Source organism: Propithecus coquereli, unplaced genomic scaffold (assembly GCF_000956105.1).
Source record: "Propithecus coquereli isolate 6110/MARCELLA unplaced genomic scaffold, Pcoq_1.0 Scaffold306, whole genome shotgun sequence".
Taxonomy (NCBI): Eukaryota; Metazoa; Chordata; class Mammalia; order Primates; family Indriidae; genus Propithecus; species Propithecus coquereli.
Genome location: NW_012148686.1, coordinates 790,339 through 808,649, shown reverse-complemented (window position 1 = coordinate 808,649; position 18,311 = coordinate 790,339). Strand labels below are relative to the sequence as shown.

The following is an 18,311-nucleotide window of genomic DNA, read 5'->3' as shown; positions in this document are numbered from 1 at the left end:
GGGCACTTTATACTTCTTCCAAGAATCAAAAAGACTTTAGAAATAGTTAAGTGCATTGGCTGTATCATCGATATGTTAAAGTTAAAAATTTTAATCCCCAAAAGTCAGAAAATTAATTAAACTAAGGTTTTTATATTCATAGTAAAATTATTCCTAGTTAGTGTGATGATATTAAGTGTGGCAGTGATTCATTGTGTCCCTGAAGTATGCAGTTGACTTCCAAAGATACAATCTGGGCAAATGTGTGACAAGCAACTGTTCTATGGAATTATACAAGTCATTTTATACATAGCTGAGTGATGTCTTACAAATGCTTATTACACATTTTTCTTGTAAGAGGGTCACACTTTGAAATAATTTTCTTTTAGAAAAAAGTTTATTTACTTTAAGAAGAATTCCATGTTTTAAAAAATTACAAAAAGGATCCACAGTTGAGGTTCAAATAGTACGTGCTTCTTGAATCATATAAATTATTTTTAAGATCTTACTATACACAGCTATTCAAGAATATATTTGTGTAGCATATAACAGGATTCTTGGCACTAAAATAAAAATCTAGTTTTGGGGAAGAAAATAAATTAAGCATATTAGGCTTGCTATTTAATATGCTTTGAGAAGTGAAAAAAAAGTACATATTTTCAGGATTTTTTTTAACCTCAATGATTTGAGCCCTCTCTTAACTGTTAGTCAAATTTTCTTTCAATAAATAGTGGTGATTGATAGTTTTGAAACGTTGGCTCTGAAGCCTGAGAGAATAAATAGTCTCTTTCTTATAAACGATGCTTGTTCATTAACAGCCACGGCCAGTTCTCTCTCATGCACCTCACTTCCCGAATCTTTCCTTAACACTGCCTGGGATGCATTTCCAGGAAAATGTGGATTTTTAGAGATTTCAGATTAAAAAGAAGAAGGAAGTGAAAAATAGGATATCCCAGCCACCTGCAGAGGTTCTTAGATAGGGCAAGCCATGGACGCGGTTGTTGCCACCCTTCACAAAAACGTCACCAGTGCACTACTTGAATGATCCCACTGTACTTAGTTATGTCTCTTGAAATCCCAGCAAACAGAAATTCATTTCATTCATGAAGCATTAAAAGATGTTCAAGACCGTTAATCATTTGGGAATTACGAATTAAAACCACACCCAGTAGAATGCTGAAATTAAGATGCCCGAGCACGTGAGTGTGGGTGAGGAAGAGGTGCAAAGCCCACCCGTGACTGGGGGACCCAGATGGCAGAACCACTCTGGGAAGCAGTCTTGCAGTTTCCGTAAAGTTAAACATACTCTCGCTCTGTATTTATCTGTGTGTATGCTGTGAGTGGGTAACTCCAATCTTGGATTTCTACCCAAAAGAAATAAAACCTATGTCCACAGAAAGACTAGCCACAAATATTCACAGTGGAAATTATTCACAATATTCCCAAACTGGAAAAAAATGAACAACAGTGGGTGAATGGGTAAACAAGTTTTGGTGTACTCATGAGTTGGAATACACTTGACAACAAAAAGAAATAAACTCTTGCTGGGTGCATTTACACTGGTTGAATCTCAAAGCGTTAGGCTAAGTGGATAGGCCAGACAGAAAAGACTACAAACTCTATTTATGTGACATTCTAGAAGAGGCAAAACTAGTGACAGAAGTATGATAGATGACGATTGGCCAGGGCTGGGGAGGAGGGGATTGTCTGCAGAGAGGCAGGAGGGAACTTTTGGGGATGATGGAAATGCAGTAGTGTTCTGTGTCTTGATTGCAGTGGGGGTTATGTGACTGTATACCTTTGGCAAAACTCACTGAAATTGTACACTTAAAATGGGACAGTTTTATTGCATGTTAATTGTACCTCAATAAACTGATTAACAATTAAAAAAGGCCAGGCAGGGTGACTCATCATGCCTGTAATCCTGTCAGTCGGGGTTGGGGGGAAGGATTGCTTGAGCTCAGGAGTTTGAGACCAGCCTGAGCAAGACCCTGTGTCTACTAAAAATAGAAAAATTAGCCGGGCATGGTGGCATGCCCCTGTAGTCCCAGCTACTCAGGAGGCTGAGGCAGGAGGATCGCTTGAGCCTAGGAATTTGAGGTTGCTGTGAACTATGATGACACCACTACACTATAGCCAAGACAACAGAGTGAGACTCTGTCTCAAAAAACAACAACAACAAGAAGTACTTTCGTAGAGGCTTAGATTCTAGTGTGAATTCAGTAAATTGTGTTGGTTTACTCTGAGAAGGTAAGAATTTTTTTTATCAGAAATATAAACACTTTGTGGGGGGTAGGGATGGCCGGTGTAGAGAAACACACGATGGGGGAGGTGATAAAAAGCTCACCTGAGGGCACCAGATAGGCACCTGAGTGCTTGCAGGCAAGAGGCCAAGTATCTCTTGAAAATGTTTGCTTCCTGCCTGCGAGATACCATCTGCTTTTCCTTGAAATTATCAGTACTATAGGAAGTCCTTGAAATGTTCCGCATTTAACAGAGATTCCTCTTTTCTACTCATGAACTTTTAATTTAGGGATAATTTAGATTGGAGCAAAGCGACACCCAGAGCAAAAAGGTGGCAGCTATGCGCCCCGTGGCTGCCATGGAGGCCTCGTGTAACAACTCCGGTTTCAGCCTTGGCAGCCTTTGTTAGCCTGTAATGGGTTGGCTGTATTTGTACTTTAAATTTTACCAACTTTTACACCCAGTAGGTTCCATAAATGCAAAAACATTGAGACCATTAGTGCCATCAAGAAAGAGGCATGATTGTATCGGAAATGAACATGATGCTAAAAAGAGCAGACAGTGGCGGGAAAGCAGTGATGGCGGCTGCACCAGGTGCGAGAGGCTGGGCAGTGCCAGGGAGCTGGACAACGGGAGGGAGCCATGGCGCGGTCAACAAGGGACGGGAAAAGCAGATTGACAGAGTGGAAGAAAAAGCGTTGAACCTGTGGGCTAGAGAATGAGTATTTTCACTGGATACTCACTAGCCCAAGGCTAACGCAGGAGAAGGGGGTCTGCTCTCAAACTGGAAGGCTGAGCATGGGTTGGTTGAAGTGGTGCTAATGAAACTTGACCCGTCCGCTGTCGGCGTGGTCAGCTCTGAGCCCCTCGGAATTTGCAGAACATCAAAGTGAGGGCCGAGGCAGCTGCTGCTACCATGGCGTTTAAGAAATCCTGCCCCGACAGATTCCAGTGTTGCTGGAACTGTTTAATTTTGAAGAAAGATTCCTGTCATCTGCAAATTGGTAGACATGCATCCCGGTTCTAGAAATTTTTGTTTATCCTGGTTTGTTTATTAAATCCAAACTGATTAGCAGTGGAATGGCCTTCTGGATCCTGCCTGCTCCTGAGTCGAGCAGGTCTGTACCTCAGACTTCAGGGTCCGTCAGATGAACCTCTGAGGACCCTGTGCAGATCAGCACATGCACAGCCGTCTCCCGAGATCGCAGGGTGGCACCGTCTACGGTGTTTATATTATTTCATTTGAGAAACTGGAGATGCGAGGCAGGTCCTTACCCTGCTAAGAAATGCAAGGTTCACAGTAGAACAAAAGTGGGGAAAAGGTAGACTTTGCTAAGGGGACAGTCGTCATTGCAGTTGCTCACTTTTGACATTAAACTATGTATATTTTTAATGGTTAAGGAAAATAAAATTGTAGAACATGCAGGAAAAGTTGGAAATATATAGTTTAATATTAATGCCTAAAAGGCAAATTCTAATGAAGAATTTTAGAATGTTTCTTATCTTTCTGGGAATGAAACTCTCAGCCGTGCCCCTCGTAACAGCTAAGTCCATTGTAACTTTCAGTAATTGGTTTTTTATTAAAATAAGAAACTGCAGTATAAATTTTAGCAACCGGGCTAAATAGGCATTAACAGGCCCTGGGATCCAACCGTAATTTGTAACATCGCTCCTCTGGGAAAATGGATTCTAAGTGCCCAGTAACTACCCTACAAATAGACTCTTGAATCATAGTCCATTTGAGAATAAGGAGCTGTTTGTGAGAGTAATACCTTCGATGGGCTCGCTAGAGAACTGCACAGAGGGGACCTATATTCCGTCACACGTGTGTGGTGAGCCCAGCTCGTCTGGCTTTGATCAAAGATTATTGCTGAGTGGGCATGGAAAGCGTAGGAATTCAAACCAAAGTAGAGGCTGGAGGCACGTCAAGGATGGAGTTAAGAGGATGGATGTGGAGGGTTTTGGTTGTAGGAAAGGTTTTCCATCTGAAAGGCAAAGGTGTGACTCTCAGCAGAGGGAGGGAGGGAAGAAGAGGATGGAAAACAGGTGGGAGGGGGAGTCAGGAAGAGAAGGGGTTGAAGGCAAAAAGGCCAAGAGATGAGGAATGAGAAGGATTGAGAATCAATCATGTTTAAGGAAAACGCAGGGCAAAATGCACCAGCAAGGCTGAGTAGCCCACGGAGAGGTCAAGGAGATGACCCCCCAGACCTGTAGATAATCTCTTAGAGATGTTGCTCTGGAACAGTAAGAATCAAAACATGGACACGTTGATTTTTTGGAGTTCAACACACTATTGTGCACCTGCTGTGGGTTAGAATGGCCAGAGCTTGGCAAAGCTTCTGCCTTTGTCAAATTTACAATTTAGTATGATTCCAGCCAACCACAAAAATGAGCCAAAGCAGGCTAAGGTATAAAAGTGGTGAAAATCTAGAATCTGCCCATAAGGAAGAAATTAGATTCTCATTATTTCATCCTTAATTTTGTGTATGTGTCAGCCTGATTGTGTCATGAGATTTGTGAGGGTAAACAACATGAAACATGTATTCTTGGTCATTTTTTTTTTAATTACCATGGGAACATAGTAGGTATTCTGATAACTACATCTTAGTATCTTGATTGTAATATTAATAGATTTGATTCATGAAACTGCTCAATCGAACTCACTTTTGCCTTAGAAAATTAGTCTATAGTGTACCTTTTGCCAGTGTGAAAAAATGCCTAGTCAATGGAATGTAAGTATGAAATTTCTGTTATTGCTGTAGCATAACTTAGTAATGTTTGGTGCTTTCTTTGCAAGCAGAGAGCGCGGCTACCATATAGCTGCAGTTTGTTGACCCCCGACACGCATCCCCATCTCCAAGAGGTCCCTCCCGCCCCCACTGTGCATTTGCAGCCTTCTCTGCAAAAATGGATTCCAGCACTGCACTTGCTGTATTGCGTTCAAAGGCTTGTTCCAGATAGCAAGCACGACAGCAAATGTTGCTTTCACACTGACTGTGTGTCCTCTTGTTGCCATGGTCCCATACCACTTCCTTCCTTCTGAGTACCCGTGATTAGAAGAATAGAGCTGTGTCACCAGTGGGTTCAAGCAGTTGCCATCTGTGCTAGTTGAGGCTGCGATAACCAAAGTACCATAGACCGGGCGGCTTAAACAGCAGAAACATATTCCTCGTGGTTCTGAAGGCTGGGAAGTCAAGATCAAGGTGTCGGCAGCTCCGGCATCTGGTGAGGGCTCTCTCTGCAGGTGGCCAGCTGTCTTCTGTCCTCACCTGCAGTGGGGGGACACGGAGCAAGCTCTCCAGTCTCTTACAAGGCCACTAATCCCCTCACGAGGGTTCCACCATCACGACCTAATCACCTCCCAGAGGCTCCATCTCCAACTACCATCACATTGGGGGTTACGACTTCAACATAGGAATTTTGAGGGGATTTAAAATAGCACCTTTCATGGTTCAGCTTGAAAGTACTTCCACTTGGTTTGGCCCCTGTTTCCCAGGCTGTGGCAGGCTGTGAGATAATGAGGCTCTCAGCATGTTCCTCTATGCTCCCTGTCCCCAGTGCTGTTAAGACTCCAGTTTCCTTTCAGGTCCTCCCCCTCTACCTTTAGATGGGGGAGAAGTGGGATTGTCTCAGAAACATAGTTTTGTGCTACCACATTTCTGCTGCTCGTCATCCTGGTGACCCCCTCCCTGTTCATGCTCCAGAGCCTCACACACCGACAGGTGATCAAGTGGCCAATGCCTGGGCGCCTCCCCACTCCTCCTCCAGAGCCCTTGGTGTGCGTCTGTCCTCATGCCTGCTCCAGAAATAACCCTACACAGAGAAAGACCCTTCCTAGTGCATCTCTCTATGCTTCTGTTTGTGCTGTGCCCTCTCTAAGAAAAAGCCACAGGCCATGGTCTCCACATTTCAGGGAGTTTTATTCCTACCTCTTTCCTCCTTGGATCCAGGCACAAGTCCATGGGGGAGGATGATGGGAGATAGACTGGGGGCCTTTACTGCAGCCCTCAGGGTGCTGTCCTGGGACCGAATCTGCATACCTGCCTCATTCCCTTGGTGAAGTGCGTCTCAGGAAGTTTTTCTGTCCTCCCTGCATTAACCCCTGGCAGGCACACCCTCCAGAATTGCTCAGACCTGTCTGAGCTCCCTAGTGAAACCCCCAGGCTGCCAAGCTGGGATTTCCCAAAGTGGGAGGAATTTTCTTCTTCCTACCCAAATTCTAAAGGATAGGCTGTTTTTACAGATAAGATAAGCATAGATGTTTTCAGGATGCTTGTTTGAGATTCAGACTTACATAACTAACAATAAACAGTATAAAGTTTCCTTTATTTTAATAAAAGTCGATTTAACTTTTACCCATAGAGAATAGCTGTGTTAATTACTCGTCTGTTGCAGACATACCTCGGAGATACTGAGGATTTGGTTCCAGATCACCGCAGTAAAGCGAGTTGCGCTATTTTTCTGGTTTCCCAGTATCTATAAAAGTTATGTTTACACTATACTGTAGTCTGTTAAGTGTGTGATAGCGTTATGTCTAAACAAAATGTACATACCTTAATTTAAAAATACTTTATGGCTAGAAAATGCTAATGATCATCTGAGTCTTTAGCAAGTTTTACTCTCTTTGCTGATGGAGGATCTTGCCTTAATGTTGATGGCCGCTGACTGCTCAGGGTGGTGGTTGCTGGAGTTTGGGGTATACGTGACAACTTCTTAAAATAAGATGACAGCGAAGTTGACCACAGCATTGACTCTTCCTTTCATGAAAGATTTCTCTGTTGTGTGCAAAGCTGCTTGATAGAATTTTACCCATAGCAGAACTTCTTTCAATATTGAAATCAGTCCTCAAACTGTGCTTTTGCTTTATCAGCTAAGTTTATGTAATATTCTTAATTCTTTGTTGTCATTTCAACAGTGTTCACAGCATCTTCACCAGGAGTAAATTCCATCTTAAGAAACCACTTTCTGGGCTGTGTGTGATGGCTCACACCCGGAATCCCAGCACTTTGGGAGGTCAAGGCAGGAGGATCTCTTGAGCCCAGGAGTTTGAGACCAGCCTGGGCAACATAGCCAGACCTCCTATCTCTACAAAAATTTTAAAGATTAGCTGGGCCTGGTGGCATGCACCTGTAGTTCTAGCTACTTGGGAGGCTGAGGCAGGAGTATAGCTTTAGCCCAGAAGTTTGAGGCTACAGTGAGCTATGATGATGCTGCTGTACTCCAGCCTGGGCAACAGAGTGAGATCCTATCTCAAAAAAAAAAAAAGAAAAAAAGAAACCACTTTCTTTGCTCATCTACAAGAAGCAACTCCTCATCCATTCAAGTTTTCTCATGAGATTTCAGCAATTCAGTCCCATCTTCAGGCTCCACTTCAAAGTCTAGTTCTCTTGCTATTTCCACCACATCTGCAGTCGCTTCCTCCACTGAAGTCTCAGAGCCCTTGAAGTCATCCATGAGGGTTGGAATCTACTTCTTCCAAATCACTGTTAATGTTGATATTTTGACCTCCTCCCAGGAGTCATGAATATTCTTGATGGCATATAGAATGGTGAATCCTTTCCAGAAGGTTTCAATTTACTTTGCCTAGATCCATCAGAGGAATCACTGTCTATGGCAAGTGTCGCTGTATGAAATATATTTCTTAAATAATAAGACTTGAAAGTTGCGATGTCTCCTTGATGCATGGGCTGCAGAATGGATGTTGCATGAGGAGTCATGAAAACAATATGGTCTCCTCATACATCTCCGTCTCCATCAGAGCTCCTGGGGGACAGGTGCATTGTCAATGAGCAGTAATATTTTGGAAGAAACGTTTTTTTCTGAGCACTACGTCTCAATAGTGGGCTTAAAATATTCAGTAAACCATGCTGTAAGCGGAGGTGCTGTCATCCAGGCTTTGCTGTTGCATTTCTAGGGCAGAGGAAATGTAGATTCAGCATCATTCTTAAGGGCCCCAGGATTTTCAGAACAATCAGTGAGCACTGGGTTCAACTTCAAGTCACCAGCCGCATTGGCCCCTAACAGGAGTCAGCCTGTCCTTTGAAGATTCGAAGCCAGGCATTGACTTCTCTGTAGGTAGGAAAGTCCTAAGTGGCATTTTCTTCCAATATAAGGCTGTTTTATCCACGTTGAAAATGTAGTGTAGCCACCTTCATCAGCAATCTTAGCTAGATCTTGTGGATAACTTCTTGCTGCTTCACTTGGCACTTTTATGTTATAGACGGCTTCTTTCCTTAAACCTCATGAACCAACCTCTGCTAGCTTCAAACTTTTCTTCTGCAGCTTCGTTACCTCTCTGAGCCTTCATCGACTTGAATATAGTTAGGGCCTTGCTCTGGATGAGGCTTTGGCTTAAGAGAATGTTCTAACTGGTTGGACCTTTTATCCAGACCACTCAAACTTTCTCCATCTCAGCAAGAAGGGTGTTTTGCTTTCTTATTCTTTGTGTGCTCACTGGAGTAGCACTTCTAGTTTCCTTCACAGACTTTTCCTTTGCATTCGCAACACGGCTCTTCGGTGTGAGAGGCCCAGCTTTTGGCCTATCTCAACTTTTGACATGCCTGCCTCACTAAGCTTAATTATTTCTAGCTTTTGATTTCAAGTGAGAGACACGTGGCTCTTCCTTTCACTTGAATACACGGAGGCCATTGTAGGGTTATTAATTGGCCTAATTTCAATATTCTTGTGTCTCAGGAATAGGGAGGCACAAGGAGAGGGAGAGAGATGGGAACGCTGGTCCGCAGAGCAGTCAGAACACACGACATTTATCAGTTAAGTTCACTGCCTTATATGGGTGCAGTTTGTGGTGCCCCAAACAATTACAATAGTAACATCAAAGACCATTGATCAGAGATCACCGTAACAGATATAATAATAAGGCAAAACTTGGAAACATCGTGCAAATTACCAAAATGTGGGCCACAGAGATGCAAAGTGAGCACATGCTATTGGAAATATGGCGACTGTAGCCTTGCTGCCCAAGCCTTCAATGTATGAAAAAATGCAGTTATCTGCGAAGTGCAACAAAACAAGGTATGACTGTTACATTGCCAAAGAAGGCATTACCAGTGGTGTTTATTCACTGCCCGGAGTAGAAGAAATGTGTATTTTCCTTGATATAGGAGATACTTCATGAACAGTACAGGAAAGAAGAATGGGTTTTATTGAGTATTTACTATGTGCCAAGACCATGCTGAGCAGTTTAAACTGATTAACTCCTTTATTCACAAGAAAAGTGCAAGGAAGTGTTTTCAGCTCTATTTTACACAAGAGAAAGTTGCAGTTTAAAGAGGTTAAGTAGCTTCACTGGGGTCACAGAGGTAATAGTGGAGAGTTGAGCCTGGACCCCAGGACACCTGACCACATCTTTCTCACATAAAACTTTCTGATATTGTCAAAAGTTGCTTTTTGAGAATGAAAACTGAACAGTAAGACAATGGAGCCTATTTCTCACTTTGTGATAGTAGCCGATCCTTAATTTAACTAGAGGTAGAAGACTGCTGTTCATTAAACATATTTCTTTAAGGCTATAATTTATGTTACCATGTGAAAAATTGCATGTAAATGTAATTTAATAACTAAAGGACTGTGACAGAATAATTATAGCAGACTTCTTTGTTTCCTGATTAACTTAAACCAGATTTTTTTTTATGAACTAAAAATTGCTTTCTTATATTTGAGCCAGATACCCTATTCATTGTCATAAATTCACTGGGAAGCTCTGAACATCATTTTCTTTAATCTTAGGAGTGGTTCTATGTTTGAATCCCATGTGTTAATAAACATCCTACCAAGGTGTTTTTAAGGCTGGTAGCGATGTTTTTGTAGATTTGGGGAGTTTAACCTGATGAGATATTTTCTATAACACGTGAAAATTGTCAGCTCATGTCTTGTCCTGACGATACATGGAGAGAATGGTTTAGTCTGACGATCTCAGCAGGAATAGAAATTAATCTCGTGTATTATTTATATATCCCTTCATACCTTTTGTACGCTTTAAACATTGCCTTGTGCAAACTGAGAGTTGTTTGCCATTCAAGTTCCAGTGATGCTGTTTTCCGAAAAAGCACATTTATTTATATCGAGTTTCCTATTCTAGGGGCAGCAAGAATAATGCATGTGTAGTGCGAGGAAGGGATTACTGTAAATACCTGACGAATCTTGCTGCGAGGGTGTTTTCACCCCTAAAACAGACCTAGAGGGCATTCCAGTGGGGTTTTTATGTGTCAATGTGCCCAGTTGAACTGTTTGTATATTTTGCATTAGAATGGGCGTGTTCTCGTTTGAAGGAGCTTCCTTTTGAATCCTATTTTGTTTTTGATACATTTTGGTATATTAAACACACAAAAATGCAATTTCCCCCACTTCCGTTTCAGGCCACAAGGGCCGCCATTACTCAGCACTGCACTGACCTGGGAAACCTGCTGGGCAAGGAGAACGACGCGGCCCTCATCATCGACGGCCACACCCTGAAGTACGCGCTGTCCTTCGAGGTCCGGAGGAGCTTCCTAGATTTGGCGCTCTCGTGCAAAGCGGTCATATGTTGCAGGTAGAAACGAACGGGCTGTGCATAATAATTCATAATCTGATGTGTTTGTGTGCTGTGTTTACATAAAAGAAACCGATGCATGGGAATTCTGGGCTTAAAGTTTTGTATCTCAAAAAGGCAAAACAAAAATACACAATTATTTTTAACTGTTGGATCACAGATTTTGCAGAAGGCGAGTTAGTGGTTTTTATATTTTTTTGTCCGTTTTCTGAGGAGATAAAAGGAAAAAGAACGAGGGCTTCCAGTCATATTCACAATGGGGGATAAATTGGAAAAACGCTGCCTCAAGCCGATTTGGGAAGTTGCTGGGTCCTACCTGCTGGGTTCTTTGGTCCTACTCATGTCTGAGCTCAACTTCCACGACTTATGGGGCTTTGACGCCTCTTTTGTGATGTTCAGTGGGTATTTCTTTTCAGTTAACAGGGAGCTTGGGTTAAGTTCATGTGATAACTGTTTTTGTGTTAAGATCTAACCAGCGGCCAGGAGCAGTGGCTCACACCTGTAATCCTAGCACTCTTGGAGGCCGAGGCGGGAGAATTGCTTGAGCTCAGGAGTTTGAGACCAGCCTGAGCAAGAGTGAGATCCCGTCTCTACTAAAAATAGAAAAATTAGCCAGGCGTGTAGCCAGGCATGCACCTGTAGTCCCAGCTACTTGGGAGGCTGAGGCAGGAGGATCGCTTGAGCCCAGGAGTTTGAGGTTGCTGTGAGCTGGGCTGATGCCACTGCACTCTAGCCTGGGTGACAGAGGGAGACTCTATCTCAAAAAAAAAAAAAAAATCTAACCAGAAGACTTTGTTGGTCCTTCATGGAGTCTGGGAAGGTTTTTTTTCAGGGGTGGGTGGGAGTCGAAGGGACGTTGTTACATTCCATTGACTACTGGCTACATAGAGATCCAGTTCTGGCAGAGATTTGAAAGTCAGACAGAATTGTAAAGAAAATAAACTACTAGAAAGATGAGTGATCACCAGAGGCCAAGGAGAGCTGGAGGGGCTGGCTAGTGGAGCCTCGGTATCAGAAAGGCACGTTGGTTTTGTGCCTGCGGTCGCAGGATGTTCAAGGACCGCTGGAATCAAAGAACAAATGCAAAATGTGTTTGAAACTACTTATAGGAACTCTGTTTTACCTTTACGGCTAGAAACCAGGGGCGGCTGTCGGGGGCCTGGGACAGTGGGGAACGACCAGGGTGCTTGGGAAGGAAATACTGTGCCTCCTGGTTTCATGATGGGCTCACGCTCTCTTTTTTTCAAACAGCTTTATTGTGACATAATTCACATACCATACAATACCCCTGTTGAAAGTCATTCTCACAGGTTTTTAGTGTATTCAGAGTCGTGTAACCATCACCACCACCAATGTTAGAATATCTTCATCACCCCAAAAAGAAAGCCCTGTGTCCATTCTCATTTGATCACTGTCTTCTTCCACCCCCTCCCCACACGAACGACCGCTAATCTACGTTCTTGTCTGTAGATCTGAGACATTTTCGTATGTGTGGAATCACACAGGATGTGGTCTTTTCCCCACTGACCTGTTTCACTCGGCGTGTTTTCAAGGTTCATTCGTGTTGTCGCCTGTGTCAGTACTTCCTTCTTTTTATGGCTGAGTAACATTCCACTGTTTGGATGTACCACATGTTCATCCAGTTATCAGTCGTGTAAGCGTTTGGATTGTTTACACTGTTCACCATTATGTGTGATGCTGCTATGAAGACTGATGTACAAGTTTTGTGAGGACTTACGTTTTCGTTTTCTCTTAGGTATCTACCGAGGAGTGCAATTGCTGAGTCACGCGGTGACTCTGTGTTTAACCTTTTGAGGAACCGTTAGGCCGTTTGCCAAAGTGCCTGCACCCTTTCGTGTTCCCATCCGTGACGGGGGAGTATTTCCATTCTTGTCTTCTCGATTAGTCAGCCTCGTAGGGCTGACGTGGTATCTCACTGTGGTTTTGACTCGCATTTCCCTGATGGTTAATGATGATGCACATCTTTCCTGTGTTTATTGGCCATTCGTGTATCTTCTTTGGAGAAATGTCTATTCAAATCTTTTGCCCATTTTTAAATTAGATTATTTGTCTTTTTATTATTGAGTTATAGACGTCCTTTATATACTCTGGACACAAGTATCTCATAAGATAAATGATTTGTAAATATTTTTTCTCATTCTGTAGATTGCCTTTTCACTTTCTGATGGTATTGCTTGCAGCACAAGAAGGCTTTAATTTTGATGAACTCCACCTGACCTTTCATCCTTTTGTGCTTTCAGCGTCGTATCTAACGAGCTCTTCTGTTTCAGAAGCTGGTCCTGTGCTTTCTTTCCTGGGTTCCATGTGAGCAGTTTAGATTAGGGACATGCCAATGGCAGAAAGGATAGAGAGAATGGTGGGGAAATACTTTTTTTTTCCATAATTTTCCCTGTACGTCTACATTGTGAAGTTGCTGAGCAGTTGGGCACGCGATTTTATGAGTTCTTCAGCACTGGGGGTTGTTGCCGTGCACCCCTGAGCAAGAGTCACAGCGAGTCGGTCACTGCTGCCTGCCGGTCGTGACGTCGGTCAAGGGGCCATCCCCCGACCCGTTGGTGGACAGAAACAACAAGAACACCAGAAACAACCAGAAAAAATGTGGAAAACTCTGGTAAACTGTAACTCAAAGCACCACACTAAAACCCTGTGAGCTTTTTAAAAAGGAAATCAGAATGAGTCCTCTTGGATCCTCGGGGGAGAGCCGGGAGTGCCTGTGAGGCTTTACAGGAACATGGTCTTTTCTTGCCAGGTGCTCGATACTTAAAAAAAAACCAAAAACACCTTTTTTCCTTTCTGCCTTGGCTGCTTTCACAGTGCTTTGTGTGTCGCATACGGTTGCATGCCTAAGTTCAAACTGGAATTGGCATGGAAAGAGGAAATTTCAAATTAAGTACTGTTGCAGTCTAGAAAATGGAAGCATTAATTGAAAAAAGGAATCTAGGCGAGTGCACTGCTTTCCCACTCCAGGAGACATTTCTTGGTTGAGCTCACACTCAAGATTAAAAAAAAATCAAAACATACTTGAAAAAGAAAAGAAAAAAGCACTCGTACGTTTCAGAGGTACTTACTATTCATTGAAAATTTAAACTTAAGCAAAATTCAATATGTGGCTTCAAACGTAAAGTTGACCTTAATTCTCACTTTTCATCTTTAAAACGTAATAGTTGTGAGAGTGACCCTTTTCTCTAATAATGGAAGAAAGTAACTTTTTTTTTTAGAAAATAACTTTTCTGTAAAATCATTAAGCATTCTCTTATCAATATGGATTCAGAGATCGGTGAATGTTGTATAGAAGTAGATAAATACCTTTAAACTAAAACAATATTTTAAGCAGTGAAAAGGGGGAAAATGTAAGAATTCATTAAATATTTTGCTGAAGTTGGACTCAAACAATTTTGCTAATTATGCATCATGATGCCCAAATAGTGTCTGTGGAGTGAAAATCCTAGAGAGGTCCATCACAGTTAGCAGAACAGGTGCCAGTCACTGCTCTGCTGCAGTTTCCTGTCATGTTACTGTCTGGCAGGGATGTTGCCGCATTATTCGATGAAGTGTAAACTGATGCGTCCGAGAAGTTTTTGTCGTGGGCTTGGCGGTTGCGTTGCAAGTTCCTAGCTATCAACGGCAAATAAAGAGGCAAGACATGGTCTTTACCTTGTAACTGCGAATAACGAGTAACAGGATAGGTTATGGTATTTGCCCCAGTTCTTGAAATCCAGGCCCTTAGTGAATGAAGCTGCATCCCCAAGTCTCCACCTGGCCATACGCAGCAGACCCCTTTCTTCCCTTTCTTTTACTTTTTTTTGTGTGTGTGTGTGACAGAGCCTTACTCTGTCATCCAGGCTAGAGTACAGTGGCATCAGCCTAGCTCACAGCAACCTCCAACTCCTGGGCTCAAGCAGAGCGATCCTCCTGCCTCAGCCTCCTGAATAGCTGGGACTAGAGGTGTGCACCACCACATCTGGCTAATTTTTTCTATTTTTACTATTAATAGAGACCGGGTTTTGCTTTTGCTCAGGCTGGTCTTGAACTCCTGAGCTCAAGTGATCCTCCTGCCTCAGCCTCCCAAGTGGCTGGGACTACAGGTGAGCACTCTGCGCCTGGCCCCTTTCTTCCTTTTCTTGATTCTCAGTTCTTTCCAGCATTTGATGTAGACGGTCCCCCCGTGAGGGGTTCTCTTCTCCATCTGTGACACCTCGACCTTCTCGGTTATGTCTCCTTTATGGGATCTCTTTCCACCACCTCTGAAATGCTGTTTTCCCGAATGTTGCCTCTGGCCCTCTTCTCCCCTCTCCAAGTCTTCTCCCCACGTGCTTTCCATCTCTTCTTACAGCCTCGTCCATCTTACAGGAAAGTGATTCTCAACACCAGCTTCACGTGGAATCATCTGGGGAACTTTTAAAAAAAGATTTTCCTTAAAGAGCTAAACATAGAAATGCCATATGACCCAGCAGTTTCACTCCTAAGTATACACCCAAAGGAATTAAAAACGGGTACTCAAACACACACTTGTACATGTGTGTTCACAGCAGCACTGTTCACAGTAGCCAAAAATTCGAAACAACCCAGATGTCCATCAGTTCATGAATGAATAAGCAAACTGTGGGGTATACACACAATAGAATATTACTCAGCCATGAAAAGCAATGAGGCAGAGACATTTGCTACAATATAGACGAACCTCGAAAACACGCTGAGTGAAAGAAGCCGATCACAAAAGACCACGTATTACGATTCCATTTCTATGAAACATCAGGATGGGCAGGTCTCTAAGCCAGAGCAGAGTAGTGATTGCGGGGACTGGGGGAGGAGGGAGGGGAGGTACTGCGTAATGGGTACAGAATTTCCTTTTGGCAGCGGTCCCCAACCTTTTGGCAGCAGGGACTGGTTTGATGGTAAGACAATTTTTCCATGGATGGGACCGGTCCACAGCCCAGGGGTTGGGGCCCACAGCTGCTGAGGATGATGAAACGTTTGGGGACTGGATTCAGGTGACAATTGCACAACATTGTGATCCTACTAAATGCCACTGAATTTTTGTACTTGAAAATGGTGAATTTTCTGTTTATGAATGTTTTCTCAGTAGAGAATATAAACAAATGAATGAAAGAATTCATCCATTTAAATGAAATGTTTATTGAGTAAAGAAAACACAATATTTGAATGAAAGTTTCATTCATTTGAATGAAACGTTGGTTGAAGAAAATAAAAAAGGTTCCGATTCCCAGGCCCTTCCCCAGAGCAATGCAATCAGAGCTCTAGGAGTTTTACAAACTGCCTGGTTGACTCTCGTGAGCGGTCAGCGTTGACAGCAACCACGTCCCCAATCTGCTTGTCCTGCACGGCCCCTCTCTTGAGCTCCAGAACCATAGGTACGTCTGCATCTAGGACTTTTTTACACCGACGTTCTTTGGGCATCTTTGACTCAAAATGTATGAACAGAATCAGTCACAATCTCCCTGTCTGCGTCCCCCACTCCTTGCACCTGTTGGTCTGTCGAATTTCTGTCCCAGAGCATGGGACCACTCTCTTCTCAGTTGCCAGAGCCTTTGGACAGCTTCAGTGGGCGTGGTTTCATATGTAAGGGACCTGTAGAGAGACTAAACCATGTAAGCAAATTATTAAACTGAGGTCAGAAATTACGATTTCTTAATTTGTTGATCCTTGATCAGTATTGTATCAATTTTTTATAAATGAGGAAATAAAAGCTACAGAAAACTTACATTGTCTTGCGCATGGTCTCAGCCATGAATGGAAGCGTTAGCATTTTATCCTAGACCTGAATGATATCAGGGCCTGTACTCTTAAGTCATGCAGTCGGCTGGGTCTGCTAATTCATTGTCATATGTTTATTACTGTTAACACCCACGATTTTGCACAGAAGTTTTTGCTTTTAACGTATTTTTCAAACTGTACAATATGTTTAGATCTATTCAACATACAGTCTTGTAGTATTTATCATTCTCCAAAGGGATAAAAGTCATGTATAAAACCATTTTCAATATATTTAAGAAAAAAAGATTTCTCTGTTCTCTCTTCCCCTTTTCTCATTTTTCCTTTTTCTTTCAAGATATTTATTTTTGTTAAAATAGAAATACATTCTGTAGCACAGACTACGGGGCGAGGCAGTGGGGAGGACTTGGACCTCTTGTGAACATTCAGAAATCTTAAAGGTGACGGTGTCTCATCAGGAAAAGAGTCATGAAAGAATCATCATCGTCCCCCATGTGAAGAAGTTGGTGATGGCCCCACCACGGTGCCCTGCAAATGCAGGTGACACTGGGGGTCCCAGAGCACTGCCTCGTTAGCGGATATAATTTATGGCTTCACGTCTCTGGGAAGGAGATGGAGTGGAAGGAAAACATCACAGCAGGGTTTTCCACTGGATGTGCAAATTAAGGGTTTCAGAAGGCATCATTTATTTTCTTGGATGTGTTTAGACTTCTGTCTTTCAGGATAGATTCAAAGATAAACATGTACAAACCTACCGTGATACCACAGAAATAAAGACAGTCGAGAGACACAGGCAGAGTGGACATAATGAATGTTTTAAAAAACTTTTTGGGTTTGTTTTTCTAACTGAGTGATTTATATTTCTTATAAAAAATTAGAAAATACAGATAAACAAGAAAGAAAATGGCATTTCCAATCCCACTGACGAGAGATTGTCAGTGTTGGCAACTGGCACTTAAATCTAGATCTCTTTCTGTGAAATGCTTTTAATGGGAAGAAGCATTATATTGTTCACAAAATGCATAGCGAGAGGTTAGAAACAGTTTTATATTACTATAAGTAGTAAATAAATTTTAAAAAATGTTAATAGTGTCCTGTTATATAAAAACACAATAATTAATTTAATCCATTCCTAGTTAATGGGTATTTAAGTTAACAATATTTTTTACTATTATGAATAGCATTACAAAGATGATTTTTTAATAGCTAAGTCATTGCAAAGACACTTGATGATTCCTATAAAATTATAATGGATTTAAGAGGTAAACAATGTAGGAAATTTGCAAAAGGGTTTGGATCCTTCACCTAAGAAGGTGAAGTTATTTGACTTAGAGAGAGACGGCTGGCAGCTTAGTCCCAGCTGGGACAAAGACATTTTCTTTTGTTTCGTAAGTGCAGGCTGGACTCTGAGCCCCAGTTTAGCCTCACTAAGAAAGGGGAGCAGGTAAGAGATTATTTTGTGACAGGACATATGTGAGCAGAAACAAACAAAAAATCGGACTGCCCTACTGAGCAACACTGCCCGGCATTTTAGCACATTGACAGTGTGTCTTTCCCAAAGCTGGGGCAGTCTTCTGGACGCTCCGAAGCATAGAGCTGACTTAGCCTACATCCAAAAACCTGTACATCTGTCTTTTTTTTTTTTTTATTTCAGGGTATTATGAGGGTACAAACATTATGGTTACACTGTATGTCTTCGCCTCACCCAAACGAGGGTTGGAGGCATGCCCTTCCCCCCTACAATGCTCCCCGTGTCCTTTAGTTGCGGGTTTACCCCCCCATCCCC

At 42.6% G+C, this 18,311-nt stretch overlaps 1 protein-coding gene across 1 annotated transcript in view; it reads left to right on the top strand.

Moving 5' to 3' along the window:
- Positions 1-18,311, top strand: part of LOC105814782 (phospholipid-transporting ATPase IB) — a 478,735-nt gene that overhangs the window by 204,242 nt on the left and 256,182 nt on the right. Inside the window, exon 24 of the mRNA XM_012649872.1 lies at positions 10,599-10,771. Coding sequence (XP_012505326.1) covers positions 10,599-10,771 — 173 coding nt within the window. The remainder of the gene's footprint in view (positions 1-10,598; positions 10,772-18,311) is intronic.